At 40.1% G+C, this 14,940-nt stretch overlaps 1 protein-coding gene across 12 annotated transcripts in view; it reads right to left on the reverse strand.

The window, feature by feature from the left end:
* RBFOX2 (RNA binding fox-1 homolog 2) overlaps positions 1-14,940 on the reverse strand; it is a 331,281-nt gene that overhangs the window by 250,951 nt on the left and 65,390 nt on the right. For 2 of the 12 annotated variants that reach the window (XM_069082061.1, XM_069082060.1), the window contains exon 1: positions 4,485-4,526. The exons of 9 other annotated variants lie outside the window; for them this stretch is intronic. In XM_069082061.1, coding sequence (XP_068938162.1) covers positions 4,485-4,526 — 42 coding nt within the window. Of the gene's footprint in view, positions 1-4,484; positions 4,545-14,940 lie in introns of those variants that run through there. One more of the 12 variants, XM_069082062.1, reaches the window with a different exon arrangement.

Below are 14,940 nucleotides of genomic sequence, written 5' to 3' on the forward strand. Positions count from 1 at the left end.
GAGATGCCTCTCCTCCAGTTCATGAGCTCCCGTCCAGGGCCACCACGAAGTAAGTACTGCCTAGGCCGTGCCTGCTCCGACTTTCTCTAGATTTTTCCACCCTGCCCCACTAAAGCCCCACACTCTCAAAACACACAACACTTTCCAGCTCCCTTTTATGTAGAGCATTGTCCTCCCCAGTAGAAAGCAAGCTTCCTGAGGGTAGGAATTCTCTTTCTACTTGCTGGGTTCCCAGCCCTTAAAACAATATCTGGCACCTCTAACTGCTTAAATGCCTTATTTATTTACCGATAAAAATTTAAGAACTACATCTTCAAAAAATGTTGTCATAACAAATACTTATAACTTTAAACCTACAGGGAATGAAAAGTTCTCAAAATATAAAGAACTAAAGGGAGATACCAAATCTATGTGGATACAGGATGAAGTATTTATGGTAGCCATTTGTCCTATTTGCTACTAAGGTTGCCAGTCAGTCAACAAGTATTTATTAGGTACTTATTACAAGTTGGCACTGTGATAGGTGCTTCCCTCAGGAAGTTCACATTCTAATGAGGGGAATGTGGAATAGCCATGTACATATAAGATAGAGTACAAATGGAAGATAATCTCAGAGGGAAGAGCTTGGGGGTATGCAGAAAAGTGCTAAAGTCTTAAAGATGCTTTCAGTAACCCTATAGAATATGAGCTTACATCCCAATGCTTTTAATTACACAACAATTACTTTGTCCATCTTTGTAAAAATCCACTTAACATTAAACACAAAAGAACAAAAATAGGCCAGTAACCTGTCCTGGGAGTTTTTAGAACAGTGTCTGGCACATAATAGGTGCTTAATAAATGCTTACTAGCTGTTTCTATCTGAACTCCACTACATACAGGAAGAAAGCATGCTAACAATGTGGACGACAATCATGATGATGACATTTACTTCACTGCTCCTAGGAAGACGTGAGAGGCCATCTAGCTCAGCTTGCCCTGACCAAGAATGCCTGCTTCCACACCCTAAAACATGGCTATCCTATGAGGGGCAAAGCCCAGCTTACACATTTCTCTGCATTCCTGACACTTAGCATGGTGCCCAGCACAGAGTAGGCACCTACTGACAATCACTCGGAAACCAAGGCAGCCCATTTTGGGTCAGCTCTAATTGGTGGGAAGGAGCTTGACTACATCTACCTTTCTGAAATCCTCTACCCCATTACTCCTTGTTTTGCCCTCCAAGATCAAGCAAAACAAATTTAATTCCTCTCCTATGGGACAGTCCTGCCTCAGTCTACCCCTCCTATCAAGCCTGGCACACAACTGCCAAATGAATCTTTCTTAATCATCATGTCATGGACCTCCATCAGTGCTTCCCCACACCCTACAGGAAAAAAAACAAACTCCTCAGTCTTGGGGTTTAGTAGCTACGTCCCAACTATAGTACATCCCAACTATAACTTGACTGATCTCATCTATCTAATCTCTCCCTCTACTAACTCTCACCCAAAATTTTCCATTCTAGGCAGTCTAGTCTCACAGATGGGCAAACCACAGTCTTCTTCCCTCTGTACCACCTTTGCTCGAACTCTTCGGTTTCTCTGTTCTACCTCCACAACTCTTGCTTAATCATAAAGCTCCAGTTCAAGTCTGCCTTTCTCCATAAAAACTTCTATATTACTCTAGTCCACACTGATCTCTCCCTTTTTTCAAATTCTATAGCTTCTATTTATTCAATAATAAATGCTCACTGATGAATTATATTTTGTGTATATCTTATCTCCCCAGTAGGCCCTGTAAGACCCCCCCCCCCTCTAAAAACAAGAACTACATTCCTTTAGTATCTCCATTTTTTCAAAGAAGTTGCTGAGTAAGCCACAGAAACTCAATAAACAACAAGAAAATCCAATTCAATATATACCACCAAATGTGTCAGCTATAAACCATGTTGGCTTAAAGAAATTGTAAGGTTTGCATACCACATCTTGGGCTCATAGATATTTTCTACCAGGTCAAGTTTAGTAAAAATCAACCTAACTACAGGGCTGGACTCAAAGGTTCACTTATGTTCTGAATCAATGCTTCCTATGGTAGAACTTATTTGAGCACATTTATCTGTTACAGAATGGAATGACCAACATAACTATGGGACCAAGGGAAGCCTGAGACCAGCTGGTAGCCATCAGCAAAATCAGACCCAGTACTGAGACTCAAACCATTGAAGACTGTGGTTCTCAATATGACATTTAGCAGATCAAAAAGGCTTAAACAGGAAGAAAAAAAGGTTAAATGCTGGCAAAATTAATCATTCTTCCAGGCTCCATATAACTTTTTTCGAGTACTAAGGGAAGCTAACAGTTAGGTAAACAATTCCAATGAGAGCACAAGGTCAAATCATTTGCCAACCACTGATGAATATGAGCAACTTCACCACAAATGGTTAAATGGAAGCTGTCAATGCAGCCAATAAGCTGTGTAGATCAAACTAGATTAAACTGTTTTTAGGGTTTTTAAAACATATAAACAACTAGCAGATAACATTTATATAAATGGCTCAAGTAACATTTCAGATGCCTACCTACTGATCCCTCACTAACATCCTGCTTGGAGGCTTCACCATGGTATAAAAGGCTATATAAAAGGTACAAGCAGGCTGAAGCCTGTTTCCAAGGATGACCTGTACATGCAAGAAAAGCGTAATGACTACTGACAAGGAGATGCTGGATAAGAAAAAGTGGATCTTTCATGGGTCAGGCAGGCCAATATACAGACTGAGAGGTCCCCTGATACCTACAAATGAAAAAAAAACTAAATTAAAGTTTCGAGCATATTAGATGGCTCTTCTGTGGAAAGTCTATGGATGAATAAACATACACAAGAAAGAAAAGATGACTGGGAGCTATCTGCAAAGATGCCCACAATAAGTGCATTTGTGAATCTAGGGCCTCTTATTGTTCAACAGCAGCAGTAAGACCTTCAGGTGAAATCAAGATTTTTAGCTATAAAGATTTTCATATTAGATATTTTATTTGTTTCTTTTAACTACATCAAAATGTATTTGAATTATTATTTTATAGAAGTTAACTGTAACATTTCCAGAGGTAAATTACCATTATGGGGCCATTACTTCTCCAGTACCTAAATTTCTGCATTAGCTCATTAACCCTCTAACCTTTCAGTATTTCCTAACTACTACCATCTTCCAAGCAAAAAGTATCCTCCAGGAAGATATCGATGGAGAAAGAAGCAGCTTGCCAAGAGCCCTGCTAGACACCCAAATTAGGTAAGAGAAGGTGAAGAGACACCCTACAGGCAAAGACTAAACCTGAGCCTTATCTAGAAACTGATAAGAATTGTTTGTCCTTCAAGACAATAATTCTTCATATAAGTACATCACAGAATTAGGGGTGAAACAGACATGTTCCCTTGTAAATGTAGGGAGTTACCATAGGATGATGTTACTTTATTTTTTAAAGTACTAGGATTAATATATCAAGTAAGTGCTGTCGCCATCAAAGCAGTCCTCTTGGAAGATTCCATTCACTCATGCTTCCACTGCTCAAAACACAAGTGTGGAATTTCTCTTTTGAATCAAATACCTTCAGAGGCAATAGCATATTCTTTCTAATATTTAAAGGTAACAAACTAATGGATTTGATTTTGGGGAAACTGCCAAATTCAATAAGTCTGATGGGTGGATCAAAGTGGGTTATATCGTTTGAGGTCAAAATTGCAAGGTACAACTCTAAAGTAATAAGACTGGTTTCCCTGTCTGGCTCATGCACCAGTGTGGAAGGCAATTCTAAAATGTTTTGAGCAATGATGGCAGTATCAATTGATCAGTGATACAATAACCCAACCCCCTGCAGTCAGTATTCATTTGAATGCATATATTCTGGTATACTCATTTAGAAAATCCGCTTCATTACTTTATAGTTAGCCCATATTCACACAAAAGCAGATATGCCCTCCACCCTCAATTTCCTCTCTCTCTCCCTCCCTCTCCTTGTCTCACCCCCTCCCCCACACACATACAATGATGCAGGATTATCGGTTAAATTTCTGCTGGGAGGAAAATGGTTTCAATTTCCAAGGCAGTGGCATGGTGGTACCGGGATGTTGTCATAACAAGTTTGTTTTATTTCCACACATACCATATGCAAAGATAGCATCATCACAAAAAAATGGGATTTATGAAACACCCTAATAGAGAATCCTAACAGTTGCTCTACGAAGACAACTATAACCAAAATATATTCACACATGCTCATACACAAGAAACAGAAACACAGAAATACCTTAGATCTAAATTTACATTGTTATTAAGCAAGGGAACAGAATTATTTTCAGGTGAAAAAAAAAAACAGGCAGCATTGCAGATGAGCACAATGCTATGCAACTGACCTTTTTTTGCTTCAACTAAAATTCCTAAACCTGAATTCCCCTGGTCCCCCCATCCTGCACCACCACCACCCCCCACGCACACCCAACTCCCCACCAACCTCACAGGGGTTCCTGGGCTGGTCCATGGAATCTGATGACATCACTCCCTCTTCCTTCCTGGAATTCTAAACCCTGCTGCTCTCCCCTTGCACACAGCTCCCATCTCCATAGCAACCTCACCTCCTCCTGCTTCCCTATTGGCCTCATGGAGCAGGATACACAAAAAGGTTTTCCGTTCTCCTAAGGAAAAAAATGATGCTTTCAACAGGAACTCAAGCTAAATTTAGGTACTTCGGATTCAGAGTCCTATGACTAAGGAAATGCAGCGAAATGTCCTCCTTCCCACAGGGCACACTCCACTCACCCCTACCCAAAACTAGTCATTTGATATCGTCCCCTGCCTGTCCCTCACCCCAAGAAATGGAGACATCCACTGAGCTTTAAAACAACTGGACTGTACCAACATAGGTCAGTCCCAGAAAACTTGTTCATCTCTCCCCTGCCAGAGGTGAATAAGCAAATGAAAACACAGGGAATGTTTGCATGCTCTTCTCCGAGCCAGGCCCAAACGGAGAGCCCTTCTAATGATTCCGTGAATCAGAGCCTCTCTGCTATTCACTGGAGAACACTTTCACCTTCACAAGGAGAACAAGTAGCACAGCGACCAAAAGAACTAAGTTGGGGACCATGAGATAGATCTGTGTTTGATTTCTACCTTACTCACTGTGGGTGACCTTGAGCAATTCATCTAAAAAGAATCTCTCTTATAGCAGTATTTTAAGGACTTCTGAAAGATGTTCCAACTAAATATAGGGGACAGCTGATTCTGTTACTAATCAAATTTCTCTGTAAGAAAATAAAATTAGCTAGCATTTATGTAATATACCTCATTTGATCCTCACAACAACCCTATGAGGAAGGTGCTGTTTTTATCCCCATTTTAGAGATGAGGAAACAGGCACAGTTTAGGGACTTGTCCAGGGTCACACAGCTACATAAATATTTAAAACAGGATCTCAACTCAGGCCCTCTGGACTCTCAAGACCCAACCCTCTATCCACTGCACCACAAGTGGTCACCCAACGTCAGTTTGAAGAGCTTCAAGGAGAAGGAGCCCGCTACCTACCTCCTGAGGTAGCTCCCTTCACTTCTGGACAGCTCCTGTTCGCGTCTGAGAAAGCTTTTCCTGACATAAAGCGCAAACTGGCTTCTTTAAAACTTCAACCTGCTGATCCAGGCTCTGCCCTCAGACACCAAACCAAACAACTCTACCCCTTCCCCACCTGAATCTCGTCCTCTTCAGATGACACAGGATTCTTCAAATCATCTTCAAAGCACATGGATTCTGGGTTGTCACCATCCTGGCTATACGGATGTGTACGTATGTATGTGTGTGTAAATTTTTTATTCGTTTTAAATTTAAATACAAAAGAAAAAAAAAGAACATTTCCACGTACACAGCAGAACAGGAAAGGATTCAATATAAAACAAATAAATTTCCATTTCAAGAAAACCTAGGAAATAAACACTACACATTGTGTTCAAAGCTGCCCAGCTTTCCTGTGCTTCCTTCTAGGTTTCCTTTTGTCCTCTGCTGGGCATTTTTTACTTCATTTTTTTTCTCCCTCTCCTCCCCCACCCTAGAGAAGGCTACAATTAAAGATGGAGATATGGGTATGTGTGCATGTATGTATATGTGTGTGTGTCTGTACATATATACAGACATAGATATCTATAAACATACACACACATATATATACATTTACATATATGTAAGACCATGCTATGCATATTTCTGTTTGTCATTTCTTCTTCTGGGGAGGAAAGCATCTTCCTTCACAGGTCCAAGTCTTTCCATGTTTTTCTAAATCAACCAGCTCAGCATTACTATCATAGCAGTATTCCAACCCAATCACATCCTATCTGAGAGACTGTCTATGAAAGTTTCCCCCAATTTTCTGCTTTCCTTCTATTCTTGGCTACACTGATTTTATTTATAATAAGAAAATTTTAATTTGAAATAATCAAAATTATTAGGGGTGGCCAGGTGGTACAGTGAGTAAGAGTGCCGGCCCCAGCGTCGGGAGACCCAGGATCAGTTCTGGCCTCAGATTCTTGGCACCCACACAAAAATAACTGGCTGTGTAACCTTGAGCAAGTTACTTAACCCCAATTGCTTTAAAAAAAAATAATCAAAATTATTAATTTAATCTTCAACAATGTTCTCACATATCAACATCCTTCTTAAACCATGGTGCCCAGAACTGACCACAATGATCCAGATGAGGCCTGATGAGAGCAAAGCAGAGTTGTGTGACTATCACCATCTTATTCCCACATACCATCTATGTACCCTTTAATACAGCCCAAGATCTCATTAGCTTCTTTCTCTGCCATACCACACCTGTGACTTATACTGAATTTACAATCCACTAAAACCCAAAGATCTTTTTCAGAATAAGTGCTATCTAGCCATGTTTCCCCAAAGGGCAAAATTTTACATTTACACCTATAGAACTTAATTTCATAATTGCCTACTGACTTTACATTTATTCATACCGAATTAGATTTGGTTAAATGCGTTAACCAGTCTGGAGATCCTTTTGAATCCTTTGGCAGCTCCTGTTTTAATTGTCCCTCCCAACTACATGTCATTTGCAAATGTCATCAGCATACCGTCTATAGATTTATCTAAATTACTGATTAAAGTGTTAAACAGCACAGATTCTGGGGCACTCCACTGGGGACCTCTTGCTAAACTGAACTACTAACTCTGCCAGCCCAGCCATCTCACCAGCTCCAAACCCATCTAATCTCTATCTCTCTTCTCTACAAGAACAGTATGATATATCATTTATTTAAAACATGGACAAAAATTGAGGTGGAGGATATCCACACCATTCCTCTCAACTAATAGTTTAGTCATCTGTCAAAAGACATAGTCCTGGAATCCCTATTTTCCAGATAATCACCAATGACCTCGTTAGTGAGCCTTCTAGAAGCTCTGCAGAAAATAAAAGTCAAGTTCACTGCTCTAGAGTATACAGTTCTCTTCCTTTTGAAACTGGAACCCTTGTCTTTCTCTAATCCTGTGACACCTCTCCCATTCTCCATAATTTCTCAAATATCATGGACAATAACTTGACAATTACATCTGCCAATTCATTCAGGAAATGGGACTGTAGTTCATCTGGGCCAGAAAGTTTGAATTCATAAACGTCAGCGGGGTGCTCCCTTCTTGGCACCTTCTTATCTTGAGTAACAAATGTCTGTCAGTCATTTTTATCTTATTTCCAGTGTAAAGGTCACTCCCCTTTAGAGAGAAAATAAGAAACAAAATGAGAATAGAGAGCTGTTTCTTTCCTGCTATCAGTTATCACCATTCCATGTACCCTATGAGAAGGTCTGAGCTGTTTTCTCCACAAATATAACTCGAAAAACCCTCCTTTTTGTTGTCCTTAGCTTTCCTTACTAGTTTTAGCTTATTGTGAACTTTTAGCACTGCTGAAACTATTTTTACAAGACTCTGTCCACTCATATTCACCTGTTTCCTTGATTCTACCTTCTGTATCTTTTTTTTTTCCCAATCTAAGTTGGTTGGCAAGTTTCCTGGGCATTTGTGTTGATCTCTTCAGACAAACCCCATTTTTCCCCCACCTCATTGAAATTGTTTCCCTTTGTATCTACAGAATATCATTTTAAAGTAATTCTCATCCCTCCAATCCTGTGGTACCTTGACTCAGAAGCATTTAAATCCATAGGAATCCAACCTTTCTCCTGAATTTACTGAAATCTTCTTCCCCCAACCCAAATCTAGGGTATATGTCAGACCCTAAATTTCCTTTCCTCTTTCACCAACTTAAGAATGGAGTAAACTCTTGCCCTCAAAGCTCCCATCATTTTCACTCCATCAACCAGGTTTCCCTTATTGGTGAGAATGAAATAAACAAAATTTCTCATTGGTTCCTCCAGCTTTTGCAGGATGAAATTCTCACCAAGTTATTAGCTACTTGGCTTTTGAGAGCTCTAGCAGATGTCTGGATAACTCTAGCTCTCCATCATTACAATCATTCCTCTGTGCCAGGCTTGTGATCTTCTTCCCAAATTCCTCATCTATTTCCTCTCTCTGTCCAGATGGTCTATTGTATATCACAAAGACAAAACCACCCTCTCTGTCTCTGCCTCCTATGACCTTCAACCAAATACTCTGTCTGTTCTGTCCTCCTATCCCTACAGGGCTCCTGAATTTCCTGACAGCTATACTTTATTAATATAAAATGCTACCCTACTCCCTTTTACCTATCCTTTTTCTCTTGACAAAGTCATGGATTTCACCCTACCAAGTCTAGGTGACATCCGAATCGCTTCTTAAACTAGGGTAGTGAAAAATCTGGCAACAGTAAAAGGTGTCTGAATGCCTAACAACCAAAAATTAATTCAAAACCAAACTCATGATGAATCCAAGGTATGTCTAACAGTGCCTGCCCATGTTGCATCTGAACACACAGCATGTGCACTTTGCACTGCGCATGCCCTTAGGCCACACAACGGCCAACAAACACTGCAGAAAGGCAAAAAGGGGTCAAGAGTGGGAAAAGTTGAAGAAGCCTTCGCCTAGAGGATCAGAACTTATCTGTCTATATTGGGATCTCCAATTCCCTGTTTCTTAAACTTTGGGCATTTGTGTACAAAACCCAACATGATGAGTTTTGTTAGTAGCTCTTTTCTTGGATTTTGTATTCTGTCAATTTCTGGCTGTCTCAGCTATGATTCTTTCTTCTTTGTGGCTCTTCTCTATGGCATCCACCTTGCACATACATAGCCAGTCTTCTGCCTAACCCTATATTTGTGTTCAAGGCCCTTTGGATTAAATTTCCAAGATAACTGGAAACTATATTCCAACTAGCCTTTGTTACGTGTCTTCCTTCTCTAGCCACAAATTTAACATCCCTACATCATAAGCTGCAGCCCAGAAACCCAAAGTCCATTTTTAGACACCACCTCATTATATTCCTCTTCATTTCCCATATTCATTTTTCTTGCTGCCATCCAGTTCAGCTAGGTGGCATAATTGATAGAGCATCAGGCCTATAGTTAGGAAGACCTGAGTCCAAATGCAGCCTCAGACCCTTACTAGCTGTGGGACTCCAGGCAAGTCACTGTTTGCCTCATTTTCCTCAACTCTAAAATGGAAGTAACGCCTAACTCCCAGAGCTATTGCAAGAACCAAATGAGATAATATTTGTAAAGCACAATGCACAGAACACAGTAAGGGCTATATAAATGTTAGCTATTATTATTAGTTATTAATAGGCAGCAGGATGGAAAATACAAATTCTATCTCTATTGTCAGTCTTTAGTTTCTTATACAAGACTTTATGATTATTGACAATCCCTCTTCACTTCCTCCTGGAAGTGTCACTGGCACCCACATGAATCACGAGAAGTGGGCTTTTGTGTTTTTTCCTAAGTCTTGGAAGGTTCTCTCTCACATCATGATCCCTGTCCCAAGAGACAACAGACCCCTCCACCACGGCTAACAGGTCCAGAATTAGCTGTTTCACGGTCTCTGAGCGAGGCATCACCACCTGCTACTACTTGTCTTCTCTTACTGCTCTTGGGCATTCAGGATCATTTCTCACCTGAGAGTGGGGGCTTCATGCCCTCATTCTTGGGAGGACAAGCAGCTTCTTCCCCCCTCTATGTTACACTCTTCTTGCCCATTCGCCATCATCCTGATAAGGGTCAAGCCTCCACTGCTCCACATGAGATCCCTTTTCTTCCCCCTTGAAGCTTAATTTGTGTATCTTTTAGAGACACTTCATTATAAACTGAAGGCCTTCTCTGCAATTCTCCATTCTCCCTTACTGGAACATTTGGAACACAAATAACAGTCACCCAAATGTGGTGGAACTGTAACTATCATACACTCTATACAGCGCCATGTTCCCTACACTCCAAAACAGTTGAGACTTTGAGCTCTGTTTCTCTGAACTATTTGTGAGTACACCTCAACTCTAAGTACATGGTTAAAACTTTTACATCCAATTATTAATACTTAAATCTAAAAATCTAATGAGATTCATTTTAATGGGGATAAATGTGATAATTTTTAAAGCTTAAAAAAAAAAGCATTTATTTATTTTGCTATTCGGAGGGCAATTGGGGTTATGTAACTTGCCCAAGGTCACATGGCTAGTTTTGGGGGGTTTTTTGGTGAGGGGGGGCGTGTTAAGTGTCTGAGGCCAGATCTGAACTCAGGTTCTTCTGACTCCAGGGCTGGTGCTCTACTAACTGTACCACCTAGCTGCCCCCAAGTAAAAAAAATTTTTAATTAAAAATCAAATATTTTAAATCATCCTGCAAAAGTATGAAAAGTAAGAGACTGGCAGGCAGGAAGGGAAAGGGGAGATTGTCAACACCATGACAAGACAGCCAAAAGAGGCTTTTCTAAACTATATTTATAGAAGTACAGAGTCCAAAATGAGAGGTGGTGACAGTTCCACTATATTTTGCCCTAATAATACCACACTAGGAACCCCACATCCAGTTCTGTGTACCACACTAGAAGAGACATTGTCAGGTGATATCTTGTTCACTGCAAGATAAGGTAAATACAAAAGGATTCAAATCTCTGATATCCTGCTTTCTCATGACACAACTTAAACCAATGAGGTCTGAAAATCTGGTGGGCCTATGGAGGGGCTAGGGCTTCAGTACTCAGTCCCATGGCTCAATGAGGGAGGGATGCTTCCCTGTGGTCATGTCTGATAGCTAAACACTGACTTAGTCCAGTGGCTCTGTCCTATGCAATAATTCTGAAGGACAAGGCATCAATTGTAACCGAGTAGGAAAGGCTCCAAGCAGGTCAGAGCCTTGTTGTGTGGAAAGGGAATAGATTAAAATAAGACACAAGGAAGAAGAGTGTATTTTCAGTTTGCAGGGCAGAATCCCAGCTCCAGGGCACTAATGCTCTAAGTGAGAAAACAGATTTGAAGGGAAAATGATGTCAGAAAATAATAAAAATAGTCATTTGCCCCAAACAGAATTTAAATAATCAGGAACGTTTAACAAAGACAAAATACCCCACTAGTTAATATACAGATATCCAGGGTGTACCTAACAACTTGTGGGAAAAGAAACAAGAGACAGTACGATATATGTCACTGGCAACTAAGCTTCACACATCCAAGGGGGTTTAGTTTACAAAGAACTGACATGATCCCGTCTTTTGAGGATCATCTTTCCAGTCTCACTCTCACCTTTGTGTTACTAGGCCACACTTGTGTGAGGCCCTCCCTAGAAGGAGCCCTAATCCTGCTCACTAAGTACTATCAGCACTAAGCTAACTGAACTCTAGATTGAGTCCATGCGCTGGGAAAAAGGCAGATGCACCTTCCTCTTCTATGGACAGGGAAGTGGAGGCATTTAAATGGGTTAAGTCGCTTGCCCAAGAGGCAGCAGCAGGTCAGCTGGACAGTATTCCCATTATAAAAAGTTGGTAGGCATGGCCAAAGGAGTACTACCATATACAAATGCCACGCTACTGATCCTTACATGTGGTAGCAACATGGCTTACTGCCTAGGCCTCTTGGCACTTCAATATAACCTTCAGGAAGTCACTTCGTTCCTCTAAGTATGGCTTTGTAACTTAAAAACTGTAGGGTTGGACCTACTGATCTCCGACATCATGAAAGAAATGGTGCCTGAACAAGTTCTTGAAGGAAGAAAAGGAGTCCAACAATCACAGTTGAGAAGGAGCTCAGCCCCAGGCATGGAAGAAAACTGGAGAAAATTGGCTATTAAGAGAGACAGCATAAGTGAGGATCTCCCCACTAAAACTCTCCAAATAGATTTTTAAAATACACTAGAGGGGTGGCTAGATGGAGCAGTGAGTAAAGCGCCGGCCCTGGAGTCAGGAGGACCAGAGTTCGGTTCCGGTTCTCTAACACTTAACTTCGGTTCTGGTTTCAGACACTTAACACCCACACAAAAAAAACTAGCCATGTAACCTTGGACAAGTTACTTAACCCCAATTGCCCTACCAAAAAAAAGGGGGGGGGGCAAAAAAAATACACTAGACTGAATCCTTATAGAGAAATCCAAGAAAAAATCAAAATGAAACATTTTTCTAGCCCTGTCTGGCACAGAGAGACATACAAGACAGGTCTGTGGACACTGGGGGTAGGGTCTGGCCAGCACCCAGGGAAGAGACTATGCACCAGAGCAAGAAGAGACCCCAGATCCATTCAGGGGCATTGCAACAGGAACAGGGGCCATCTGACAGCTTGGCTGCATACTACCCACTCCTAGGTTCCTAGCCTAATGCCTTGAGAGCCTAAAATAACAACACTCAACAGCCAAAGAAAGAAGAAAGGCCCAGACCTTTCCTCCAGAAATACACAGAGCCCAGCCCTAACAACCAAGCCCAAAATCAAGAAAGGAGGTTGGAAGAATAAGCAAACAAACAAAAAAAGAATCTCACCATAAAGAGCTATTATGAAAACAGGAATACTCAAGACTCAAACCCAGAAGAAGATATTGACTCCAAAACATCTAAAAGCAAAGTCTGGATGCAAATCTAACTAGAATTCCTAGAAGAGGTAAAGCAAGAATTTTTTTTTTAAGTTGAAAATGTTAAAAAAGGGAAAAGGACTCACATGTACAAAAATTTATAGCAGTTCTTTTTGCAGTAGCAAAGAATAGGAAATTGAAAGGATGCCCATCAATTGGCGAATGGCTGCATAATTTGTGGTATATGAATGTAATGAAATACTATTGTTCCATAAGAAATGGTGAGCAGGCAGATTTCAGAAAAACCTGGAAAGACTTATATGAACTGATGCACAATGAAGTGAGAACCAGAATACTTTACACAGTAACAATAACACTGTGCAATGACTAACTTTGTTAGCCTTAGCTCTTCTGAGCAATGGAATGGTCTATGACAATTCCAAAAGATTTATAATGGAAAATGTTGTCCACATCCAGAGAAAGAACTATGGAGTCTGAATGCAGATCAAAGTATACTATTTTCTCTGTTTTGCTTTTTTCTTTCTCATGGTTTTTCCCTTTTGTTCTGATTCTTCTTTCACAACATGACTAATGTGGAAATATGTTTAATATGATTATACATGTATAGCCTATATCAGATTGCATGCTGTTTTGGGCAGGGGAAAGGTGAGAGAGGAGGGAAAATTTAGAACTCCAAATCTTATAAAAGCAAATGCTGAAAACGAAAATAAATCAATTTTTTTTAAAAAACCCAAAGGGCGAGCAAAAATATTAGCTACATGTCAATGCATGAGAAAAGAGCTGCTGTTGCTCTTCCCAATCCTTAATTTGTTACACTGATACCCACTGGCATATTTGCTTATTGTTTGTTCACCATTTATTAAATGCTTATTGTGAAAAAAATGCTAATACCCAGAGGTGACCCGCTGACCCCCTTATCCGCAGGCAGCATGTCCCACTAATAAATGTCATCTCGCACAGAGATTTGCTTCAATTTACTTTTTTGTCAAATTTCATTCAAGACACTTCCCTGGTTTAGCTATTTATTATGTTGTTCTTTGTTTAAGGACATGTTCATGTTTACTTATGTTTGTTAAGTTCATGCTCATGAAAAGGGGTCTTCTGTTTGTTTTTAAATGAAAGCTCCCTGACTACAGGGACTGTATCTCTTTTGTATTTATGTTAAAATTATTTTGAATAATACTTCGCATATAGCATATTTAATAAATTTTTTTGCATTCATTTAAAAAAAGAAAAAAGAAAATTGATAAATTAAAAAAGTTTAAAATGTTTTTTATAAATGAGGGTACCAGAGGAAAAAAATTGAAAAGGGAATGAGCTATGGAAGAAAGAATTGAAAAGAAAATTAACAGTCTGGTACAAAATCTTATCCAACTAATAAATTCCCCGAAACTTCAAATGGACCAAAGGAAGTCAATGACTCCATGAGACCACTATAAATATTAAAATAAAGTCAAAAGGCTGAAAAAAAAAAGAAAATGTAAGGTTATTCATAGCAAAATAACTAACTGAAAAAACAAAGAGAAAAAAAATTAGGAATCAGTAGACTACGGGGCGGCTAGGTGGCACAGTGAAGAGAACACCAGCTCTGGAGTCGGGAGGACCAGAGTTCAAATTAGGCCTCAGACACTTGATACACTTACTAGCCGTGAGACTTTGGGCAAGTCACTTAACCCCAAATGCCCTCCAAAAAGCAAAAAAAAAAAATTTGAACCTCTGGGGTGGCTAGGTGGCACAGTGAATAGAGCACCAGCTCTGGAGTCAAGAGGACCCAAGTTCTAATCCGGCCTCAGACACTTGATACACTTACTAGGAATCAGTAGACTATGTGAATGCTATGACCAAAAAAAAAAAAAAACCTACCCATCACATCAAGAAATCTTACAAGAAAACTTCCCACATCTCTTAGAATCAGAGAGTAAATTGGAAAGAGGAAGAATCCAAAAAGAAAGTCACCTCCTGAAAGAAACCACAAAATGA

Source organism: Petaurus breviceps, unplaced genomic scaffold (genome assembly GCF_028583685.1).
Source record: "Petaurus breviceps papuanus isolate PSGF00001 unplaced genomic scaffold, PetGlider_PUasm1.0 156, whole genome shotgun sequence".
Classification (NCBI taxonomy): domain Eukaryota; kingdom Metazoa; phylum Chordata; class Mammalia; order Diprotodontia; family Petauridae; genus Petaurus; species Petaurus breviceps.